This window comes from Gobio gobio (assembly GCF_949357685.1).
Source record: "Gobio gobio genome assembly, chromosome: 20".
Taxonomy (NCBI): Eukaryota; Metazoa; Chordata; class Actinopteri; order Cypriniformes; family Gobionidae; genus Gobio; species Gobio gobio.
Window position 1 is genome coordinate 41796225 of NC_137113.1, and position 24555 is coordinate 41820779.

General features: G+C 37.5%; 1 protein-coding gene across 2 annotated transcripts in view; it reads right to left on the minus strand.

Moving 5' to 3' along the window:
- Nucleotides 1-2802: 2802 nt before the first annotated feature.
- The window catches only part of plekhm1 (pleckstrin homology domain containing, family M (with RUN domain) member 1), a 51956-nt gene continuing 30203 nt past the window's right edge, over nucleotides 2803-24555 (minus strand). For both annotated transcript variants that reach the window (XM_079845416.1, XM_079845417.1), the window contains exons 7-12: nucleotides 19487-20410; nucleotides 15782-15927; nucleotides 13241-13434; nucleotides 12635-12698; nucleotides 8949-9106; nucleotides 2803-4266 (exon numbers count right to left, since the gene is read on the minus strand). In XM_079845416.1, coding sequence (XP_079701542.1) covers nucleotides 4158-4266; nucleotides 8949-9106; nucleotides 12635-12698; nucleotides 13241-13434; nucleotides 15782-15927; nucleotides 19487-20410 — 1595 coding nt within the window. In that variant the 3' untranslated portion in view covers nucleotides 2803-4157. The remainder of the gene's footprint in view (nucleotides 4267-8948; nucleotides 9107-12634; nucleotides 12699-13240; nucleotides 13435-15781; nucleotides 15928-19486; nucleotides 20411-24555) is intronic.

Below are 24555 nucleotides of genomic sequence, written 5' to 3' on the forward strand. Positions count from 1 at the left end.
GAACAATTGTCAAAAGCTGGAAAAACTGAGAAATGAGGAAGCAGAAAAAAAAGAGAAACGCTGAAGAGAACTTGTGTTTTAACCATTGACATGGTAACAATGGCTGAGGCGTGAATATTAACTAACGTTACATGTTTCATTAAAGCCCTTTTCGCCTTGTTATGACTCATATTTCCGAGTCATATTTGAAGTCCACAGAGTGTTGGCAGGAATACTCTGACTTTATGGAAGCGTTTTTTTAAGGTTCACACATCAGTCAATGATGTTATTCTCTCGTGTTTTCTTTCACTCTGTCTGTGCCGCGCTGATATCATGGTCCAGGTCAACAGGAAACGACATGCCCCCATTTGAATACTGCATGGTCTTAAAGTATGGGGTGTGGTTGAGGTAGAATAGGTTATCATTGAGAAAAAGACATCCACATATTCAGTAGACTAATATACACAGATCAGGCATAACATTATGACCTTCCTAATATTGTGTTGTTGGTCCCCTTTTTTTGCCAAAACAGCCCTGACCCGTCGAGGCGACCCCTGAAGGTGTGCTGTGGTATCAGGCACCAAGATGTTAGCAGCAGATTCTTTAAGTCCTGTAAATTGCGAGGTAGGGCCTCCATTGTTCAGCGCACTGCCTCCGCCGGCTTGCCTTCTTCCCATAGTGCATCCTGGTGCCATGTGTTCCCCAGGTAAGTGACGCACACGCACTCGGCCATCCACGTCATGTAAAATAAAACGTGATTCATCAGACCAGGCCACCTTCTTCCATTGCTCCGTGGTCCAGTTCTGATGCTCACATGCCACTGTTGGCACTTTCGGTGGGGGACAGGGGTCAGCATGGGCTCCCTGACTGGTCTGCGGCTATGCCGCCCCATACGCAACAAACTGCGATGCACTGTGTATTCTGAGGCCTTTCTATCAGAACCAGCATAACTTCTTGAGCAATTTGAGCTACAGTAGCTCGACTGTTTGATCGGACCACACAGGCCAGCCTTCGCTCCCCACGTGCATCAATGAGCCTTGCCACCCATGACCCTGTCACCGGTTCACCACTGATCCTTCCTTGGAGCACTTTTGAGAGACACTGACCACTGCAGACCAGCGGGAACACCCCACAAGAGCTGCAGTTTTGGAGATGCTCTGACCCAGTCGTCTAGCCATCACAATTTGGCCCTTGTCAAACTCGCTCAAATGCTTGCACTTGCCCGTTTTTTCTGCTTCTAACACATCAACTCTGAGGACAAAATGTTGACTTGCTGCCTAATATATCCCACCCACTAACAGGTGCCGTGATGAAGAGATAATCAGTGTTATTCACTTCACCTCATAGTGTTATGCCTGATCGGTGTATATAGTTCCTCAGTTAATTACAGAACTTTCAATTTTGTATTAAAGTTTTCTGAAATGCTTTTATAAATATATATATATTCAAATGAGGCATTATCTAATTAAAAAAATACAGCAATTTGCATGCATTTCCAGAACAGAAATTTGAACATAAGATAAAGCTAGGCTCAAAATTCTTGGTTTATTTTGTTGAATGTTTGTTTGTTTTTTACAGAGGGGACTTTTGATAGGCCTATGTCTTATTTCCAGTCCATAAATAGTCATGTTTTGAATAAACTGTTATGTAAATCAGGCGAATGATAGGCTATATGAACAAACTCAGAACCTTCAGGATAGGAATAAAACTGTAGGCTAAGGTTTTGTGTATGGATGGAAGCGGAGATTTCTGATGTGCATGAGGAAAAATATCCATGACATTTAACTTAGCAGAATCAGATTCACCATAGTGAATCAGGGTAAGACAAAAACCCGTTTTGGAAGAAGACCTGGACCATATTGACAATTACATTTTGGGGGAAAAAGGTTAGGCCTACATAGTGCGCTTTTTGTTATTGAAATCTACAGACATAAATAGATAGGTCTAGGCATAAAGTATAATAAAATAAACATAAGTGTGAATTTTGAATGCTTTCTTTCCACTTGTTAAAATTGCCCAAAAATATCAACACCTACTAGTGTATAAAAACGTTTGTCTATAGCATCTAAAGTAAAAATAATTCATTAACACTCTGATCTATGTCTGGTTACACAAGTTGCACTCTAATTCTAATATGCTCACAAACTATCACATTTTTAGATCGTGAGTTTGTTTGGTAGACATGGTGTATGTATGTGATGAAAATAAACAAACACAGACAGAAAAAGAGTGCCAGGAGGTAAGAAAACAGGAAGAACCAGTCAGAGACAAATGCAGCCTGATATGGTTTGAAGAGAATGACAAGTTAAAGACAAAAATATGCATCCATCTTTCTACTTTCAATCCTGTATCTTTAAGACACACTGGCACGTAGATAGTACGAGATCAGAGAGCAGCTTAAAGGGATAGTTCACCCAAAAATTAAAATTCTGTCATCATTTACTCACCCTCAAGTTGTCCCAAACCTGTACGAGTTTCTTTGTTCTGCTGAACACAAAATAAGATATTTTGAAGAATGTTTGTAACCAAGCAGATAGAGCAACCATTGACTACCATAGTAGGAGAAAAAATACTATGGTAGTCAATGGTTGCTCTATCTGCTTTGTAACAAACATTCTTCAAAATATCTTCTTTTGTGTTCAGCAGAACAAAGAAACTCATACAGGTTTGGGACAACTTGAGGGTGAGTAAATGACAGAATTTTCATTTTTGGTGAACTATCCCTTTAAAATGTGCCCAAGCACAGAACATTTCCAGGCAGTTTACATGTGTCCTGTAAATATTGTTAACTTTTATAAATACTTCAGGTAAAAGCGTCTGCTAAAGTACTAACTGCACATTTTTATGAGGATAAAAAACATTTAATTAAAACATTATGAGGATTTAAAACATTTAAGAATTATTATAAATAAAAGAAAAGAATGTAACATCATATTTAGATCAAAACAAAAGCTTCAGTATTCATGACTGTAAAAGGAGGAATCCATGTTGAGACTTTTGCTTAGGTGACACTGCCCCTAGTGGCAAAACACAGGATAAGAAAGACAGAAAGTCATCTGGGAGTTTTTCCATTGACAGGTGATGTAATGAACTTGTCATAAAAATATCAGGAAAACAGCATTGTTAAAAAAAGAAGTACAAAAAAAGAAAAGAAAATGTAATCTCTCTCATTCAGTTTCCAATATAAAACAAGTGCTAATGAAGCAGCAGGCAAACGTTCATATGCAAATCGACCAGAAATGATTAAGAATGGACATTCATTGACCCAAGAATCGAATATATAAAAGAGTTGATCCTTTTTATCATCGTCTGATTTTGTGGCATACATTAATCATTCACAATGGCTTATAATAGTTACATTTTCAAAAGAAATAAAACCATTTTGGTGATAATGAATGCTACAATGAACTTTAGGCACAGTATAGTACAAAATGACCCGTTAAAAGAGGTTGTAAGTGTTAGTACGTTTCATAATTTCATTAACCACCTTTCTTTAATAGGTGTGTACAATTCCTGCATATACAAGAATATGCTTATTAATGCACACAATGTTTTGTAAACTCGTAATGCTTCATATAAAACTTGGCACGTGACATTCAGATGTAAAACAACAGTACAAAAAAACCCCAAGATTTAAAAAAGAAAAAGTGTTATAAGATCCTTGGCATTTAATTTTATTAAGATTCATAAATAAGACTTCATTGGCTGGACAAAATCAATAATCACTACGCAAAAAAAACACTACGACTTATGATTCCAAACGCAAACCTGCAGAACAACAAGTGAAGGCCAGAGAATTGATTAACCGTTGAAAGTTGGTGCGTTTATAAAGTTGAAAAGCAAAAATCATAGCTTTAATAACAGTTCCTCCACCATTGTTTGTTTGGCATTGTTGACATTTCAGGAATGAACATACACGGGTGTTCTGATGTGAGTAAATATGTACATATGAATGTGTAAATAAGTGCACTTAAGGTTGAGTCCAATAAAACGCTTAGTGTGAAATACCCATCAAACACTTCCAGTTGGTCAGCAACCAAGTAAAATGAGATGACTTTTAGATGAAGTATTACGATAATATGGTACTAACCCTGTATTTTGAGCTCTGTAGATACGACAGCGACAGAGAACTTGGCACATGACCGTTTTCTTAGAAATGTTTGTAACTAACAGCTAAATCAATCCTCCAAGTCCCTCTCCAAATACTTCTGTATTCGAACGCAGCGTGGACAGACGGGACACTTGGCCTTACAGGAGGAATGAAACACCGTCTTGCAGACTTTACACCTGAGAGACAGAAAACACACAGTCATTCTCAAGATTTTTAACACATTACTGTGCTGCATGTTTTTCCCAGCACTTTAGCATTCACATGACTCCACTAGGGAGGAACGTGTCAGCACAGCAATCTGAAACAAATAGAGTAAAAGTGAAAGTAGATATGTGATGTTTTATATTCAGTGTTGCCAGGGCTGTGGTTTTCTAGCGCATTTGGGCTATTCTGAAAATTACAGAGCCCTAAAGGGCAAAAATAAATAAATACAGACTTTTTTTTCTCCAGATTTCTTTGCGTGCTCATGCGTTACAATTTCCGTTTTATGTCCACTGTCTATAACATATTTCCTTTGTGCGTCACTGCCAAGGGTATGGATGAGTATGAATTAACAAAGATCTATTTGCTCTAAATTTGGCTTTCGTTAGGGCAGTATATCTCTAATATCACAGCCTTATGTCCGCTTTAACACATTCTGTGACGGCCGAGAAACTGCGCTGTGAAATGGGCTGATGGCGCAATACGGCTGTGTGCATTTGCAAAGTTCAAGGGTCCATAAAGCCAAGTTCAAGGGTCCAGTATATCCAAAGACATATATATTGAAAATGTTCAAATTTTATGCACATTATATGCAACAGCAGTATTTGCACCGTAAACATTTTTTATTAATGCACAGTATATGCAACAACAGTATTTGCACTGTAAACCTTTTTTATTTATATAAAGTGTGGGTGAACTTAAACTGTATGGCATATGCTGTGGTTCCAGTCGGCTTTGCGTGCGTGTGTGTGTGTGTGTGTGTGTGTGGGGGGTGTTATTGGGGGGGCCTCCATGTCCATTTTGCTTGGGGCCCCCAAATTCCTTCAAACGGCCCTGCTTGCATGCCTGAGAGGCATTTCAAAAATGGCAGCCGAGTGAAATGACTTGTCCTAAAGGGACTTTAGTATACCTCTAATATCATGGTCTTATGTCCCCTTTAACACATCCTCTGTGACGGCTGAGAAACTGCGCCATGAAATGGGCTGATGGCGCAATACGACTGTGCATTATCATATTTGCCAAATTCAAATTCAAAAAAATGCTGATACAGTAAATCTTTTTTTGTTAGGGCAAGCCGTCATATTTCAAGGCCTTGTGTCCACTAACAAATGTAACTGTGGCGGCCGAGAAACCGTGCAGCGAAACGGGCTCAGTGTGCATTGTCATATGCCAAGTTTAATGGTTCATGAAAAAACATTGGTACAGTAAAAAATTATAATAAATTTGGATTTCATTAGGGCAGTATATTCATATTGTCTCATATAAAAATGATTGGAACAGTAAAATGTACTAAAATGTTGTATTACACAAGATCGAAACCCCCTTTATTAACCCACTTTGTTGGATTTAACCATAGACTGTAAAATAATATGGACGTAGTGTCCGTGACGTCACCCATAGGATTCTGAAGAGCAGTTTTGAAGCATAAAGTAGGGTCGAGCTGGCCATTGCCATCGCGCGTCACTCCCAGATAACAGAAAATGGGCAAAGAGGCGGGACGTGGGCGGAGCTGAAGTGACGCGATGACTAACAGACAGCAGATAAACGGCTATCCACCTGTCACTCAAAGTGACCACGCCCTTAATTATGCAGAACTTTAATGCTTTATATAATGTAAACGAATGAGATATAAAAAAATTCACCCCCCTCACAGTTGTCATGAAGCGCAAAATTAGCCGTATAGACCAAAACTACAATTTGTACCAGACTGTAAACATTAGGGCTGGGTATTGACTAGTGGTGTCAACAATAATCGATTCGGCAATGCATCGCAATGCGGGGCATGCACGATTCAGCATCGATGCGGCTAAGTGCCATAATCGATTATGTCATCGTTTATTTTCTGGCCTTGAGTTGGACAATAAAGTTGTGAAGTTTCAATTACTTCTGGGGTCATAACAACAACAATCAAGATGGCTGAGGCGGAGGGAGATTACTGATTAATTAAAACACTTATGTACACTGCTGGAAAAAGTTGGCTGTTATTATTGCTCTATTTAATTTCAAATGGTTCTAAAGCAGAGAAGAGAAAAATTTCTCATTCAAAGCACTGAAAGCAGTGATTTACGTTTTCTTTTTCAGGTTTGAAAATGCCATATCCAATACCCTGTACCATTCAATTACATTTTATTTAATGACATTTATGTCAAAGATACAGGAGAGTGATAATACACAAATAGCAGCCAATAAAATCTGTTGTTCAATATCTGCTTGTTTTGCCTCATGACTGATTAAAAATTTGCCTTGTTGTGTGCAGTAGAATTTTGATGCATCGCAATGCATCGTAGAATCGAATCGAATCGAATTGTGAGGGCAGTGCCAATGCACACCCCTAGTATTGACACAACTTTCACTCTTCGATTCGATTTCGATTCACAAGCTTTCGATTCGATTCAATTCAATATCGATTATTTTAGATATATATATCAGGGACAATCCATGGCCAATTTTCTCAAGGAAAACAAATCTCTGAACTAATGCTGTAAACTATGGGAGTCAGTTGGTACTACATCAGCCTACTAATATTGAAGGTAAAAAATTACTGATTTGTATACATACACTTCAATTACACTAAATTATTTTTTTTAATAATAATATTAACTTTACAATTACATAATCATATTTCTACTCCAATTCGTTTTTTAAAATATAAACAATTGGCTGTCATAAAAACTTATTCATAGGCTACATATGCATTAAATATTGAAGAACATTAAAAATGACAATAGCCTATGTAATGCGTATAATTAGCAAAATGCTCCTCTGTAGAGTTAATTTTTCTAGCTGAATAAAGCTGACTAACGTGTTTATGGACACTGGATATGGTTTTTCTGAGCTAAATGTGACGTTACATGACATTGTTTACAAGCCATTTTACTGACGTCTTTCTGTGGTTGAAACACTTGAGCTATTCTATGTGACATGATACGGATTTCAGTAAGTTGTCCTGTATCTTTTAACACACTTTCAGATGCTTATTATTCATGTTTATTTTGCGCTGTAACTGGTATAAAGGCCGAAGAGAAGATCCGTTCATATTTGCTCCGCGCTGCCGCTTCTCTTGAGCTGCGCCAGAGCGATTTCGCGCCACGGTATTTATGCTTTTGAATTTCGTAAAAAAAAAATAGACATAATTTGAAATTTGATATCAATAGTAATAAAGCACAAACATTATTGCGATTTATTGGATGGAAGGTGCGCTACAACTTTTTATTTCATTCATAAACTGAAAACAGGATGACTAATCGATTCATGGGATTTAAGAATCGATATTGTTTTGTAAAAGTGAGAATAGATTAATACCGAGAAATCTATATTTTTTACCCAGCCCTAGTAAACATGTTTTATTCTGCTGAAAAGTTTGGCATTTTAACATTGGGCTCAATAAGATTCTGTCTCTAGTGGCCAGTCAGTGAATTACAGTTAAAGTCACTTCCGTATTGTCTTCAAGAGAAACTGCGGGAGGTTGCCGCTTGGATTTAACACACTCTTACAGTTACTTTGGATTCAACAAGCACTCTTTATGCTTATTTTCTTCTTTCAATTCTAACTGCGCTCATTGCAAGCAGAGCTAGACATGAAGGATTTTAGATATAAAGGGAGGATCATGCTTCAAAAAAATAAAGCTGGATTCATCCATGTTACTAGATGAACTGCTCTAACGAAATCCACCACTGAGGGTGCGTTAAAGTGGACATACGCCTGTGATACTAGAGGCATACCGAACCCTTGAAAATAGCCCAATGCACACAGCCATATTGCGCCATCAGCCCATTTAAATGGCATGGTTTCTCGGCCATCACAAAGGATGCATTAAAGCGGACATAAAGCTGTGATATTAGAGATAGCCTATACTGAATTGAATGTACCAAAATACATATATAGAAAAGTATAACTTAAGAGGTACAACATACTGATTGAATAATCACATATATATAGGCCATGTACACACTGCAGCTAAATTCGGTTGTCAATTCACTTTTTAGTGCTTAATCCCTTTCTGTACACACACAGTTCAGTAATTTACAGGAGTGAGAACCGCATTCTACAATAAATGAACTCCTAGCATGTACAAACATTGTACAGTGTACAGATCCAAACTGACCAACTAGTAGTTAATGACGTTTTTAAACGCACATCAGATGCGTCTCTCTTCTGAATGTGAGTGATGCAAGAAATCACAGGGAAAGGGGCAGCCAACAAGCCTCGACTCATTCATGTTGCCAGATCTTACTAGAACAACAGCAAACAAGAAGAAACCAAAATAAATCCAACTGCTTTATGCTAAAAATAAGACCAAATATTGCGCCCTGCAACTGCCCACTTTAATAACTCCATGAGTTTGATCGGTTTATGAGTGAAGCTTAAACACAAAGCCCAAAAACGCTTATAATAAGTGGACATGGCAACACTGCAATCATCAGTTTCAGGGAGATTCACTCCCATATTTAAATGCGGTTATGACTCCTGAAAATGTATTGTATGCACATGGCCATAAACTACTCCAGCTAAAACCATCCAAATAAAAACTGATTGGATGAAGAAAAATTGGGCTAGTTTTCATTTATTTAGGGCACGTTTTGAGTCGGTTGGCCTGGACATTTTTCTGGGACCCCATTTATATATTTTAGGTATAATGTGTGTTATATGACAATACCTGGAGGTGGTGTCAAACTGAAAAGGGAAGATGATGTTGTCAGAGTTGCAGATCTGACATATAAAGCCCCTCTGGGTGCAAAGGTCACAGTTGTGCACATGCCTGGATCCAAACTCAATCAGAGACTGCAGGTAAGATTCGTAGTGCCCGTCTGCTATCTGTGTGCAAAAAACACAAGTCTGATCATTTCAAGTAATAGCACTCCAGTCTTCAAAATGGGTTAGGGGGTTGTTCAAATTAGGGGGTGTGATATTGACAAATATATCTCAATTATTATTGTTGAGTGTGTTTTTGTGCTGGTACCATGGCTGGTTTTAGCCTGTTGTGGACAGCTGACTCCCGAAGCTTTTCATATTCTGTGCTATGAGGCAATATCTGCCCCCTTAAACTGATGTAATTTTTTTCATAAAAATATGAAACTAAAACGTGAATCAGAGTCCTTCATTCAAAAGATTAATTCAGTCACTGAATCATTTCATTAAACTGATTTGTTAAAAACAGATTCGTTCAGTAATGAAGCACTGCTATGTGTTGCTCGGACACAAACAGCAGTTTTTAATGTGGTTTCATCTGGAAATCTTTGTTGACAAAACAGCAAATGGAAAATGATGACTATGACTCAAAATGTTAGCTTATGGTTTATTCAACTGTTCTATAAAATCAATATCACATTCACAATTATCATCATAAATGACTTGTTCCTCAGAGCGCGCAGATGAAACTAGGGATGCACCGATTGATCGGCCAGGGATCGGAATTGGCCGATTTTATGCATGCCATTTGTAAAAATTGTAAGGTTAAAATAAACCGCGGGGAACCACCAGGAAAGCGCACAACACGACAAACCTAATTAGACACTTAAAACTTAAAACATGCCCAGTTTGAAGAAGGTAGTAAAGGTCAAACGGCTAAAGCTGGCCAGAGCTCAGAGCCATCCACAGGTCAGCAGCCTCTCCTATCTTTCCTTGGTATACGCAGCGAAAAGACCAAAGCAATTACAAAGAAATTATGGACTTCATGGCACTGGACCAGCGCTGACCAGCCGAACGCATAAACCGCCACTTCATGAGAATTCATGAGAGTTTAATTTGAGAAAACTGTCATATCATGAACACAGACACTCAAAGGTCTTCACGACAACCCGTCAAAATAAAAGTTCAGTTTGAAAAAATTTTAATTGACAGAATATATTGGGCTACTGTTGTAGACTACAATAGATTTAGAGCCATCTCTATGTAATAATAATACGTCTCTACTAATAATAATAATTATGCCTAGATGGTTGATTATTTTTCACGTGATCTTTTTTTATAAACAATGTTTACTTTTAAACAGTATACAGCCTTTAAATGTTTATGTATTATTTACTTATAATGATTATCATCATAAATAATAAACTTAATACATTTAATAAAAATTTTTTAAAATGTATATAAAAAACATGTAACTGTGGTACCGAAATTAGTACAGAGTACAGTAAAATTGTTATGGTATTGGTACCGACTACTGGAATTTTGGTACCGTGACATCCCTAGCTGGCAACATTTATTACCCAATTATTGAACTATTATTTGGAGGAGTATTGTACACTTCAGGTTTGTTCATCCATAGGATCTTTTGTAACACAAGTAAAAAATGTCAATTTATAATGTTTTGTTTCATAAAGCAACTGATTTTCAGTTATTTGTTATTTCTACTTCTTTCCAGGCACAGAAAACTTATTTTTTGAGAGTTGTTTAAGTGAGAGAAGATCCTGTTGTAATGTTTAATATTTTATTTTATAATAAAAATAAAATTTTGCTTTGAAGAAAAAGTGGGTTTTTGTTTCTATATGCTGTCAATTATAAATCTTAGAAAGAAAATCGGAATTTGCAAAAATCGGTATCGGCCGATCTCATTAACAAAAAATCGTAATCGGCCAAGAAAATTGCAATCGGTGCATCTCTAAACATTATCCACCACAATTGAGCACACAAGTTTTTAATGCACTTGTTTAGAATTGATATGCATTTAGCTGAAGATGGGTCAAGGTGCATATACATTTCAAGCATTTTTTATGAGATATCCCAAAATTTGCATAAAGATTGGTGGATGGAGCCATAGCTAATGTCATTTTGCACAACATTAAAATAATAGATCATTTTAATATTATCATAGACTGTACATATCACACACCCCTAATTCAAATCCATGAAATTTACAGTTCAAAACTAGCAGCTGAAATGTACAGTAACAAATAATGTATTAACATTTTAGGTTTTCCAGATTTAACTTAAATTTACAGTAAAACTATTTCATTGACTCAATGTTAATATACCAACCAATACTAATATCTGTTTTGTACACAGAAAACCACCAAAAACAGGTGGTGGTGGGAAAGTCACATGATGAATCAAAGATCACACACAGCTTTTCCCCAAGTTGAGAAGGTAAATACTAATATATAAAAGCTGCACAGTGTCATTCACACAAATACTAAACACCATCATGGTAACACTCAATGTAATGCAATAGACATTCATTTAACAACATTAGATTAGAATCATGTTTTATTACATTAAAAGCCCCTGCCAGTGATACCAGTATTACCGGTGTATTCACACGTCGATTAACCGGTGGGAACATTTCCTCACGTCACATCCCTAGGAGGCACTGACAGTATCGGTTCGGTCTACTGTGTGGAATAATTTTGGATTTAGTGCTACATATGACGACGACAGTGGAAAAAGTGCTGGATAATGTCCCACATGTAAATGTAGGCACTGACAGTGACAAGAAAGCCTATTCTTTAAATGTTTTTGATCTCAGCTACAACTTAAAGCTACACTGTGTGATATTTTCCACCATCTAGCGGTTAAAAGGTATATGACCATCCAGTGAATATTAGTTTCTCTTCCTCTCAATTCCGATTTCGTTTTAACTCCTACGGTGGCCGATTTAGTCCAAGATTAATATGGCTTCCAGTTCGACCTCGTCCACATTCGACACGTTGCCATCGAGTGTTAAAACGCGAAAGGCGAAGTATTTACGGGTATGTCCCTCTTTGGCTGATGTACTTTCAAGATGGAGGGGCAACATGGCGACCCGCATTCGAACCCCTCACCCGTATGTATTTTCAATGGCATATTATAAACTTCCGAGAATACTTTATTACTTGAAAGAAGTAAATATACATTAATGAGCACATATATTTTTGAAAGAACTAAGTGTTTTTAGCTAAGAATAAACTAAAAAAGTTACACAGTGTAGCTTTAAGGCCAACAGTTGGTCTTACAAATAAATGAAAAGACTGTTGAAATTAACAACATCTTCCCTCTTGCCATATCAGAATCTCACAGATTTAATTTATGATCACAATAATGTGTCTATTACAAAGATCAAGCTGTTTCAGTTTTTTCATTACACGACCTTGAGAATAACTTATTTTTTTAAATACTGTAAATGGTAGATTATAAGGCTATATATGTTATGCTGATATAATGTATTTCTAAAGTGTTAAAAAGGGGGAAAAAAACAAACAATGTATACCGAATAGAAACCGAAAACCGTGACCACACAGCCGTGATACAAACCGAACCGAGGATTTTGTGAACCGTTCCACCGCTACTATCAACCAATTAACAGGTTTTTACTGTCGCATTTTTACAGTCTTTTAAAATCACAAAAAAAATGTGCAGAATAAATACCTGCTGCAAGTCCAATACACTGTATACATCACAGTTATCCAATAAATAAGTCCTCTGCTGAAGTCTGGGGAAAAAAAAAAACTTGTTACCTATGTGTTGCAAACATCTATTAGAGACTTAAAGGAACACGTCGACTTTTTGGCAAAAGTTAGCCTATTTTCAAGCGCTGTATAATATCATTGCGCCGCTGCACCCATGGTATGACACAAAGCTCCTTGATCATTACACAGCAATGAGAGTATAGTTCCTAGCCATATCAGTCTAGAAAATCGCAACTTTTCATTTTCCGTCAGTCTTAGTACACGAAGTAACTATACACATCACAACATGTAAATAGGAAAATGTTGGCGTTATTTTGTCACTTATTGAGCAGTAGGCTAGCTGGAGCCGTTTGTCTCCAGTCTTTGTGCTAAGCTAGCATAGCCGTGGGTTCGTCAGACAGAGTTATGGCACACACAGATATGAGAATGGTATGTATGGACTTACCATTACCAATATCTAACTCTGGGGGATACAGTGAATAAGATAAAGTCCCAAAAAGTCGCTGTGTTCCTTTAATAGTGTGCAAGTTATAAACATGCATCTAAGAAACACACACATACACACCTCGGTTGGACTTTTTTGCTGATCCCGCTGCGGCAGATGAGGATGTAGTCTCCGAGGAAACGAAGTCTCTGCCTCAGGATTTGCACTTTCGCCACAATGTCAGTGTGATCAAACAGGTCAGGATTCAAAACGTCGAGGTTCAGAAGCGGCTCGTGCTCTATTTGAGTCAGCAACTTAAAGGCTTGTCTTGAGACCTGAACATAAAGACATGCACACACAGCTGAAGGACATAAACACTGTAACAAATAAACCGCTTATCCTGATCTCATGTAATCTGATATGTAGTGTGTTATAGCAAGCTAAATAATAATAATAATGTCTTTGAATCAAATCCCAATTAATCATGTATACTGTACACGCTACCGTTCAAAATGTTGGGTTCAGCAAAGATACAGTAATATTGTGAAATATTATTACAATTTAAAATAACTATTTTCTATTTGAATATATTTTGAAATGTAATTTATTCCTGTGATGCAAAGCTGAATTTTCAGCATCATTACTTCAGTCTTCAGTGTCACATGATCCTTCAGAAATCATTCTTATATGATGATTTTCTGCTCAAGAAACATTTTTTCTTATTTTTTTCTGCCTAATATTTTTGTGGAAACTGGGATTTTTCAGGATTCTTTTATGAATAGAAAGTTCAAAAGAACTGCATTTATTTGAAATAGAAATATTTTGTAACATTAAAAATGTCTTTACTCTTACTGTCACTTTTGTATAAAATAAAAGTTAATCAAAAAATCTTACTGACCCCAAACTTATGAATAGGTGTGTATAAATCAGCATATCATGGTAACACTTTAGAATAAGGTTTCATTAGTTAATATGAATTATTAATGAAAATACTTTTAAAGCCTTTATTAATGTTAGCTGATGTTAATTTCAACATTTACTAATACAGTATTAAAATCAGAAGTTGTATTTGTTAATATCATTTAATGGACCTGAGCTGACATGAACTTACAATGAACAGCTGTATTTTTTAACTAATGTTAACAAAGATTAAGGAATACTGTAACAAATGTATTACTCATTGTTAGTTAATGCATGGGTCTTCAATTGGGGGTCCGCCAATTAATGTTTGATCACAAATCATTTTTTGATAAAAAAAATATAACATGGGGAGAAAACATCACAAAGTCAAATTCAAATACAAATACAAGTACCCTGAAATGAAAGCAAAGCACCCTCCGTTGATACTGTAATAGTATTGTAGAAACAGATTTGGCAAATATTGCGTTTGATTTTGCGCTCTAGAGAACGTGAAACATTCCTATTCACAGCGGGTTTTGTAGCATTGAGAAATGTAGCTAATCATAGACACTCGTGAATTCTCTCATTAACAAAGACATGATGTAAATAAGAGATTCATTATTTAGTGTAGACAACTTTACTGATTTTGATGGAATGTTGTGAGATCACGAACTGAGATGAGGATAGCTCTTTCCTGCTTTGAGGATAGCTATAATCCATTGAATACAAGTATTGTTTTTCATGCTACTACGAGGAACGATGGCCAATTACACGCTGCAAAGTTTTGGAAGTGACGTCTACATATAAATGCATGTTTCACTCTCGAAATTGCAATTGACAGTGATAACTAGAATGGGACAAAAATCATGTCAAAATAGATATGCAGTGTAAATGCAGAATCATAGATTAAAAAAAAATATTTGTATCAATATGTATATGTGTATGTATATGTGTGTGTGTGTATATATATATATATTGAAATTTAAATATCGTTTTACTAAACTTGAAACTAAAGTTCAAGTAAAAAATGTTTAATCGTCTATCTGACAGTACAATTAAAATGTGAATTTTTAATAAACTTGTAGCTAAGGTTCAGGTAAATGTTTAATTGTCCATCTGATTAGTAAAATAAATGTATGACTCTGCAAATCAATTAAAATAATTTACAACAACTGCAAACAACTAATGAATTGTTATTTTTAATCGCAGCATGTTGTTTATTATAAAGCATGAATCTCAATTTTAACAATGGCAAATATACAGACTTTGTATACTGTATATAAATATACTGTAATATACAGACAGAACAACAATGTGCATAGTTCTGATCTACGGTCTTAACATAATATATCTTATTCTTAATCATAATATAGTTAGTTTCTATTAATATCGAAGGCTACATGCTTAATATGTAGGTTAATATGTAGCTCTGTTTAACACATTTGGTACTGGGGGTCCCTGCTCCATGTCTCTATTTTCTAAGGGGTCCTTGCGCTGAGAAACGTTGAAAACCCAATGCATTAACTAATGGTACCTTATTGTAAAGTGTTACCCTTATCATGTAATGAATTTTATCAAATGACATCCCTAAGGCTTAAAAAAAAGAATGCTTTATTGATTTGAAATATTCATTTAATATCTGTAAAATGTATAGCTCTTGAATTAAAAACTGTATTAACAACAGGAAGTAAAATGGGAAGTGAATGTTAAAAAAATATTTTAAAATCAAAAAATCCATAAATAAAGTAAATAATAAGAATAAATGAAGTCATTCGTGCTCACCTCACGTGTTGTTAGGTCCCAATTGTGCACAATGCGTGAGGGGATGATGGTTGTGTCTCCTTGGTGACAGGAATCGCAGTAGTACTGGCCTGAGAACTCACAGAGTCTGGCTTTCCCCAGAGACACTCCGATCTGCTGAGGGCAACCTGGAAACACATTTACAACCGCTTTTACTTAGTGCCAGAGAGCACAGGTACAGTGAAAAACACTTCCATATCGACATTAGAGCACATCATTTCCTCAGTCTCACAAACGCAAGCGTGCGAAGGAAAGAAACATGTGGCTAATGGCTCGTTTCTGGAGCGAAGAAAAGCAAAGACTACACAAATCCAGTGCATGTGTATGGCTCTAATGTAATATTTATAATACAGTTAAATAAAAAAAATGATTCAGACACCAGATATAATGTTTTACTAGTGTGTGCAGGACACTATAGTTCATTTATGTAAGTGAGGATAGCAAAATAAAGTAAACTGTGACATATTATACCCAAAAATTCTTCATACAGTGACTGTATTGGTAAAAATTTGAGAGCAAAATTATTCAGACACTTTGACCTGACGGTGTTTTGCTGAAGTGTTTTTTCATTAATTGCTAATGCAACCTTTTACACCACAGACTGAACACAATGAAGCATTGCTTGGTCATTGGTTGACCTAAACTGGTATTATCTAATTGTGTACTTAACTTTAACAGCTGACAGCTGATTGGTTGATTAATCCATTACATACCTTTCTATCAAAGTTATCTGACATTATCAAGATGATTTTGTTCTGACAGTTTAACTCTTGAGTTCTTGTCATATTTTACTACCATTTTCTAAACTATTGCGAATAAACTGTGATAATGTGAGAACATGTTGAAGGTGTCTGGATTAGACCTGTCACGATTATAAAAATAATCGTTTGATCGCGATTAATTGGTCTAATCGCGGTCATTACAGGTGATCGTTATTATTGCCCACTATTAGAAGACGCAAGGGGGCCCTGTAGTTAGTAGCGGGAAGTTCGGATCATTTTACAGACTCGGATCTTTGAATCTCGTTCAGCAAAATGAAAAAAAAAAAAAAATTTGAGTCATTTCAGCATAACAGGAAGAACGAAAGACTCGGACCCCGCGGAATGCGAACCTCGAAAGATGAACTAATAATTTCTCTTTCCGGTTCTGACAGCATAGTCTACTATAGGACTGACAGGAAGAACGAAAGACTCAACCCGAACTCGAGGGATGAACTAACATTTTCTGTTTCATGTACAGAACCTATGGGATTTTGCGCACACGCGCGGCCAACAAAATGAACGGATCACTCTCTGAGACAACTCGGTAGTCCCGAGTCATATTAAGAATCATTCGTTCATGAACGACGTACCTGCAGCACTCTACTTCTACCGGTCTCCCTCTGAATTCATTACGCTGAGCATTACGTTCAAATTATATTGCCCTGTTGATTTCTCCATCCTGAGTTAGAGCAGCCCAGTTATTCAACAAAGATGGATTTAGTTTCAAAGCCGAAAACGACAACGCCAATCAACATGACATCATGGCTTTGCTTAACTTTCTAAAGCCAAATGGCGTGTTATCTGTACGCATTTTGAGCTATCCGCGTGTATGTCTACGCTGTGTGATTCCGCGTGTATGTGTACGCCGAAACAAACCATAATCTCCACGTGTATGTCTACGCAGTGTGATTCCGCGTGTATGTGTACGCCGAAACAAACCATAATCTCCACGTGTATGTCTACGCAGTGTGATTCCGCGTGTATGTGTACGCCGAAACAAACCATAATCTCCACGTGTATGTCTACGCAGTGTGATTCCGCTTGTATGTGTACGCCGAAACGAACCATCATCTCCGCGTGTATGTCTACGCCGTGTGATTCCGCTTGTATGTGTACGCCGAAACGAACCATCATCTCCGCGTGTATGTCTACGCAGTGTGATTCCGCTTGTATGTGTACGCCGAAACGAACCATCATCTCCGCGTGTATGTCTACGCCGTGTGATTCCGCGTGAATGTAAATGGATTTATAAACATACTAAATTATGTTTTTTTTTTGAAAATGTAAAAGTGCAGAATGTTTCTTGTGATGGGTAGGTTTAGGGGCTTAGGTTTAAGTGTGTGTGTGTGTGTGTGTGTGTGTGTGTGTGTGTGTGTGTGTGTGTGTGTGTGATGGGTAGGGGCAGTGTAGGGGGATAGAATGAAACGGCGTTGATAAACACGTTAAAAAGCGATTATGCGTCTTGATAGCACTCCAAAATGGCATAGCGAATTGGCGTGTCATACATAGGTTTCCTTTAATTTCCAAGTTGGCGAGAAAGTAGCCTACATGTGCATATGTGCAACAAGTACTGCTTCTGAAAGAATGTTCAGTACAGCTGGCAACATTGTCACCCCAGTTAGATGCTGTCTTAAGCCAGAAAAAGTCAACATGCTAGTGTTTCTTTCCCGTAATCTACCAAGCCATTAAGGAGCATGATTGTTTTTATTTCATAATTTGATTTTTATGGCCTGTTCTGTTATGGTCATAGTTTATATTTGTGATTCATTGTTTCTGTTATTTACAGAATTTTCAAAGTTGTAAAATATATTTATATTTTACTTTAGTTTGGAATGAGATATTGACAGTCCTTTATGTGTTATGGTAAATTTATGGTGATTGTTTCTATTATTTATACTTTCATATACATTTTGTTTCTTTAAATGTACACATTTCTGAAAGATACATATTTTTCATTGATTAAATTACTTTAATATTTAAAGGCTTTAAGTGTATTAATGTGTTATTGCAAGTGACAACTTACAAGGGATTCAATTAAATAATCACAACAATTTGTATGACAATTAATCGACAAAGCCCTAAAACAGGCAATTAATCGCCAAAGCCCTAAAACAGACAATTAATCGTCATAATCGCAATTATTTATTGGACAATTAATCGTCAGCCAAATTTCATAATCGTGACAGCCCTAGTCTGGATACATTTTGGTTTGACTGTATATTACATTTCTGTCAAATGTATAGCATGTAAAAATGGTTTGATTTAAAGAATGTCAAGTAAAAATACAGTTTTGCCTATACATTTTAACTTTTCAAACAATGATTAAAATAAATATTTTAAAATCATGAATTAGGTCTCTATGAATGCTATATTTGAAATGTAAAAACATGAAGTAACCTTGCCATATCATAAAAGATTGAAATATCCGATATTAATATATACACTACTGGTAAGATTAAATAAATTAATACTTTTATTCAGCAAGGACACATTAAATTGGTCAAAAGTGACAATAAAAGACATTTATAATGTTACCAAGGATTTTTATTTCAAGTAAATGCTGAATAGCGATGCTGAAAATTCAGCTTTGATCACAGGATTAAATTACATTTTAAAATATATTTGAATATATTCCTGTATAATTATAATTTCCTGTTTAATGGTTTTCTTGTCACATGACAACAAAGTGGCTTCCTGCATGTTACACCACACTAAATTGATAAATATAATTAAATATTATATAAATATTTTTTCAAATATAACTGCTTTTCAAGAAATAATAATAATAATACTTTTATAAATAAAATAATAAAGATTATACCTTTATTTAATAAAGCCGAACAGTTACATTAAAGTCATTGTCTGTATGAATTTCATTTGATTATACAGATCACTTAAAAAAAATCATCATGCCAACCTCTCATACCTGCACATTTGTAATTTTGCGCGTCTAGTCCTCTCTCCTTAGGGACCTCAGACAAGTGAGACAGCAACGCCCCGTCTCCCTTCAGTCTGTGTTGAACCAGTTTGTGGACGCTCCCTCCATGGCCGCCGGGCGATGAGACACCCTGAACCGCTCCATCATCCTCCGTCTCCAGATACGAGTCGAGTGCTCCTCTGATCAGGCTCCTCCATCCTCGGGCTTCCTCACCGCTCTCTGCCCTCAGTGTCATTGTGTCCCGCGCAGTCAGAACCTTAAAAAACGCAGGACTACCTAGAGAAACATCTGGAACCACATCCCTGATGGCCCCAATGGAGTATGAGAAGAGAGGCGTCTTGGAGTCATCTTGGACCCGGAAACCTCTGAGGGTCTCCAGGGAGAGTGAGAGCACAAGAGACCGCCAACCCTTCTCCTCTAAGTTCTGATAGACCACCGCTTCCTTTATGGCATCTAGCTCTGGGTCCTTATGACGGGTCCAATCTAACTGAGGGGGATCTGGAAGCTCTGAGATGGTGCGTTCGGGGCTTGAGGGTACCGGCGAGGGGACTTCCTGATCACTTGCCGTTTGCAGGACCTCCCAATGTTCGTCTCTCATCATGGGACGTAGTTTGCTGATGGCCTCCATGATGCGATCGACCCAGTCTTCAGCCTCCCCTGGAGACGGTGCACGCAGGTAGATTCGTTTGCTTAGGAAGGAGAGACGAAAACGGCCTTCGGAGCCGGAGGAAAGGCGGACGTCTTCACAGCGCAGCAGGGACAGGTTTTCGTAGCAGATGCGCTCCTCTGCATTGATGTAAAGCCGCAACTCAAACGGAGAGAGCTCGCAGTAGTAATCCCACCACATGCCCACCGCACTGCGGCGCTCCAGCTGACCCAGCTTCAGCAAACCCCTGAACGGGTTAGGAAGACCTGAGAGAGAGACCGAGAGATGGTGATATACACACATCCACTATTTCTACAACATGAAATAATAAACACCTGTTTGCATTTCTTTCTTCTGTGGAACATTGAAGATATTTTGAAAATTGTCAATGGGGGCCCAATGATGTGTTGTTTTGGACCCCATTGACTTGTAATAATTCTTCAAAATAGCTTTTGTGTTCCACAGAAGAAGAAAATCATACGGGTTTGGAGAGTAAATTATGACAGAATTAACATTTTTGAACTATCCCCCCTTTTTTTAAAAGAAAGCAAACATTGCACTTTGCAGGTTTAAAAGCAGAAATGTGAAAATTATATTTTTTGTACAACTATGAGTATTACGGTAAGGTCCTTGATTTTTCATGTAAAAAGTCCTTCCCTTTTACCTTTGTGTGTATCATGCCAAAATTACAGACCTTTTCTCCAACAAACGACAGAGTGGAAGTCATTCATTGTCAATGGAGAGGAGAAAGGGAGTTACATGTTCCAATCACGTGCAGAATTTTCAGATCCAATTTGAACCTCTCGGATAGACCACATGCGATTGGCTGACCGGTATTCGCAAAACTATGAGCACGAGGTGAGAAGTATATATTATTTTTACTGAAACAGTATTCTTTAAGCAGTATTTCTTTAAAATGGGTGATTATGAATAATATTTAGCGATTTGAAATATTTATTTCAGACATTATTTACTCGTTACCCTTAGAAAAGTGAAAATCATACTCAAAAGAATATATTATTTGGCCATGACAGGAATGATTGGATATAATTTGGCACAAACAAGGTCAATAAGTGATCTTATCACACTAGAGTGTACTCTGCTCTGATCGGTCACATGGCTCAGTCTGTTGTGATTGGTCTACCATTTATAGTGTGTCACGGAAACGAAACGCTCCAGAGGCTTCCTCGGCTCTTGATACGCAGTGATACGAACAGTAACGATGGCGTTGGCTTTTCCGTATCAATTCCAGTCTTTATCCTTTTGAAATGCATGCAAAGCGCCTTCTCGACATGTCGACAACACAAACCAAACTCTTCCAGTCTTCTTCGGGTCAAAGTAGATGTTGTTTGCGGGCAGCCAATGAAGACCATAGGCTGGCATTATGCAAATGTGTTGCATTGTTACATAGGTATGTAACAGGAATTGAGAATGGAATTACTGACGACTCCGCGATTTCAGCAGTTCAGAATCGATTCTTTCTTTTAGGAGACAATAACTTTATTTGTCCTGCACTTTGATTTTTAAAACTTTGCAGAGCTTTTACATTCACAAACCGCTATATTACACAACTTCTGATTCTGATTTGAAAGGTAATATATTCGAAAAAGCATAATAGGGGAACTTTAACACTTATTTTATTGCCTTACTATTTTAACCAAGGGACATGTCAAATTTATTTGTCAAATGCCACAGATGCCGTCGATAGAGATTAGGTTGTATTGAACCCAGAACATTCAGTTAATAAGTGCGAAGGCATGAAAAGGCAGTGAAACAGTAAATATGTGACATATGTGAGGGTACTTTGTAAAGAAGCTGAGGGGGACCTAGATACGGACTACCGGCACATCTGGGAACTTAACTGTCGATTCCGTCAACGGCCCTTTTTAGAAACTTCCCATAGACTTCAATACAAAATAGCGGCACAAAACAATGTCCGTACACAGCCGGCAGCCGTGAATAACTTAAGAAATCACTAAGATTAAACATGTCAAGTAATTATATGTCCAGCCTGCCTGCCATGGAGCGTGAAAGATACATCCAAACACTTAATTTGGTCTATGTATAAAACACGTCCCTTCATTCTCCCAGCGTCAAATTGGTGTAACAACCCCACCCAGTGTCTTACCCGGACATTTACTCGTACCTCATCGAGTCACCAGGTAAGCCAGTGAATGATTTTACTTTGTTTTTGAATCATGAAGTACGGATGATGCTATCGGAAGCTAATTCAAGCTAGTTGTATGGCTGGACAGAAAAGTGCACTCAGTACTCTAAATATAAAGACATTATGGGCCCTATTTTAACGATCTGAAACGCAACTGTCAAAGCGCGAAGCGCAAGTAACTTTGTGGGCGGGTCTCGGCGCTGTTGCTATTTTCCCGGCGGGATAAATGGCTCTTGCGCCCGGCGCAAATCTAAAATGGGTTGGTCTGAAGTAGCTTCATTATTCATAGGTGTGGTTTGGGCGTAACGTGAATAAACCAATCCGAGCGTCATCCAACATTCCCTTTAAAAGCAGGTGCGCAAGTTCCATTATGGATTTCTATTATTATGGCGTATTTACCAGGCGCACGCCAGGAGCGGTTCACAGCCGAGGAGACTGATGTTCTTGTAAGAGCAGTGAAAGACAGATAAGTGAAGTTGTAATGTTGTACATTATGGTAAAGGTGATTACACAGTCTTTTTTTTTTTCAGTCTTTCAGTTTTTCAGTCGATTTTTTTTCCTGGTTCTTGACGGACAAACCAATTTGTCCGATGTCCTTATATACATAGCCTATATGTCTTGCCACTATTGGGCAAACAGGTCTTATCCTTAATTATTACAATTAGCCTGAATCATTTGTAAGCTAGATTTATGCCTATTTTTTCACATCTTCGTGGCACACCACAATGATTTCCGTCATCTCATGTGTTAATATTTTTTTAGTGTAACAATGTATGATTTGCAAAAAAAACTGTTGCATCTGTGTAGATTACATGAGCAAAGTGTATGCGCGTTGTGCACGCTATACATTATGGTCAAGCATGCGCCCTTAAAATAGCATAATGAACAACGCGCAACGCGCCACTGACTTTAGACTAGGTTTTTTCTGCTCAGTGGCGCAATTGTTTAATGGAACAGCAAAATAGCACCAGGGATTGTTTGCGCCGGAACACGCCTCCTTTTTTGCGCTGAACCGCCCAGGGAGCGCAAGTTCATTCACTAGTTTAGCGACGTGCTTCTGTGGAGGGAAAAGCACGCTTTGCGCGGGTGCAAAATAGGAATGACACATGCGTCGGTGTACAAAGTCAATTGCGCTGGGTGCAAGATAGGGCCCAATATATATACATTTAAAGATGTTTACTTACAAAAACGAAGTGAAATCATTCACTTGTTCAACCAATTTGACGGTGGGAGAATGAAGGGACATTTTTTTTTCAAGTGTGTGGATGTATCTTTCACGCTCTATGGCAGGCAGACTAGACATATAATTACTTGATATTTTTTATCTTTAAAGGGGGCGGTGATGAAATTGACAGTTAAAGACGGCATGAAATAAAATTTTACAATTGATATTTTTATATGTAATATTGTAGTGTTTACTATAACTGATTTATCTGTGCACTTCATTAATTTTTTACAATTAATTTACCCTTATAATCTTTAATCAAATACATTGACTAGCCCTCCCCCATCGAAACGACTTCTCTTCTCCCCCGGTCATGTGCTATGGTGCGAGGGCGGGGTTATCGCCCCCTGTCTCGTTTCTGCACCGCCTCTCAGAAACCTGTCACTGATCGTAGCAATTTGGTGGTTCGGTACATTTTTCTCGGTGTACACAATACCTTCTTCAGGAAGGACTTGAGGCAAAAAGAGAGAAATATATGGGAAATAAAAGGTTTTTTTTATGTAAAAATTACTCAATATAGTCGGATGAACAGCTTGTCGTGACGGCTCGCACTTAGGAATGCAGCGTGTGTACGCCCCCTTTATAAGGGAGAGTTGAGAAAAAAAGTTTGACAGAAATAAAGCCATAAAAGGCTTAAAATAAGTGAAATCTGTAGCATAAACCAGTGAAAAGTGAGGAAATATGCTCAGTAACATATGTAGAAAGGATTTAGAGAGAAAATAAATTTATTTAAGAGATAGATCGAGTTTTTCTCCACAACTGAGTGCAAACTGGCATTCAAATCTGCCTCCATTTTGTTAGCAACGCCCAACTTCCAACGATCCAATCAATTCCCGAAAAACGAAATCTAGCCTCGCCCTACATTTTTTCTAATTTCAGAAGCCGTTTCACTCGGATATATACGTCGCAATAAGGAGAAAAAGACGATCTCAACTTCCGTTTCACGCCGACTTTAAGTTCCCGATGTGCCGGTAGTCCGTATGGTAAAGCTGTCATCTTATAAACATTTGCTGTCTACA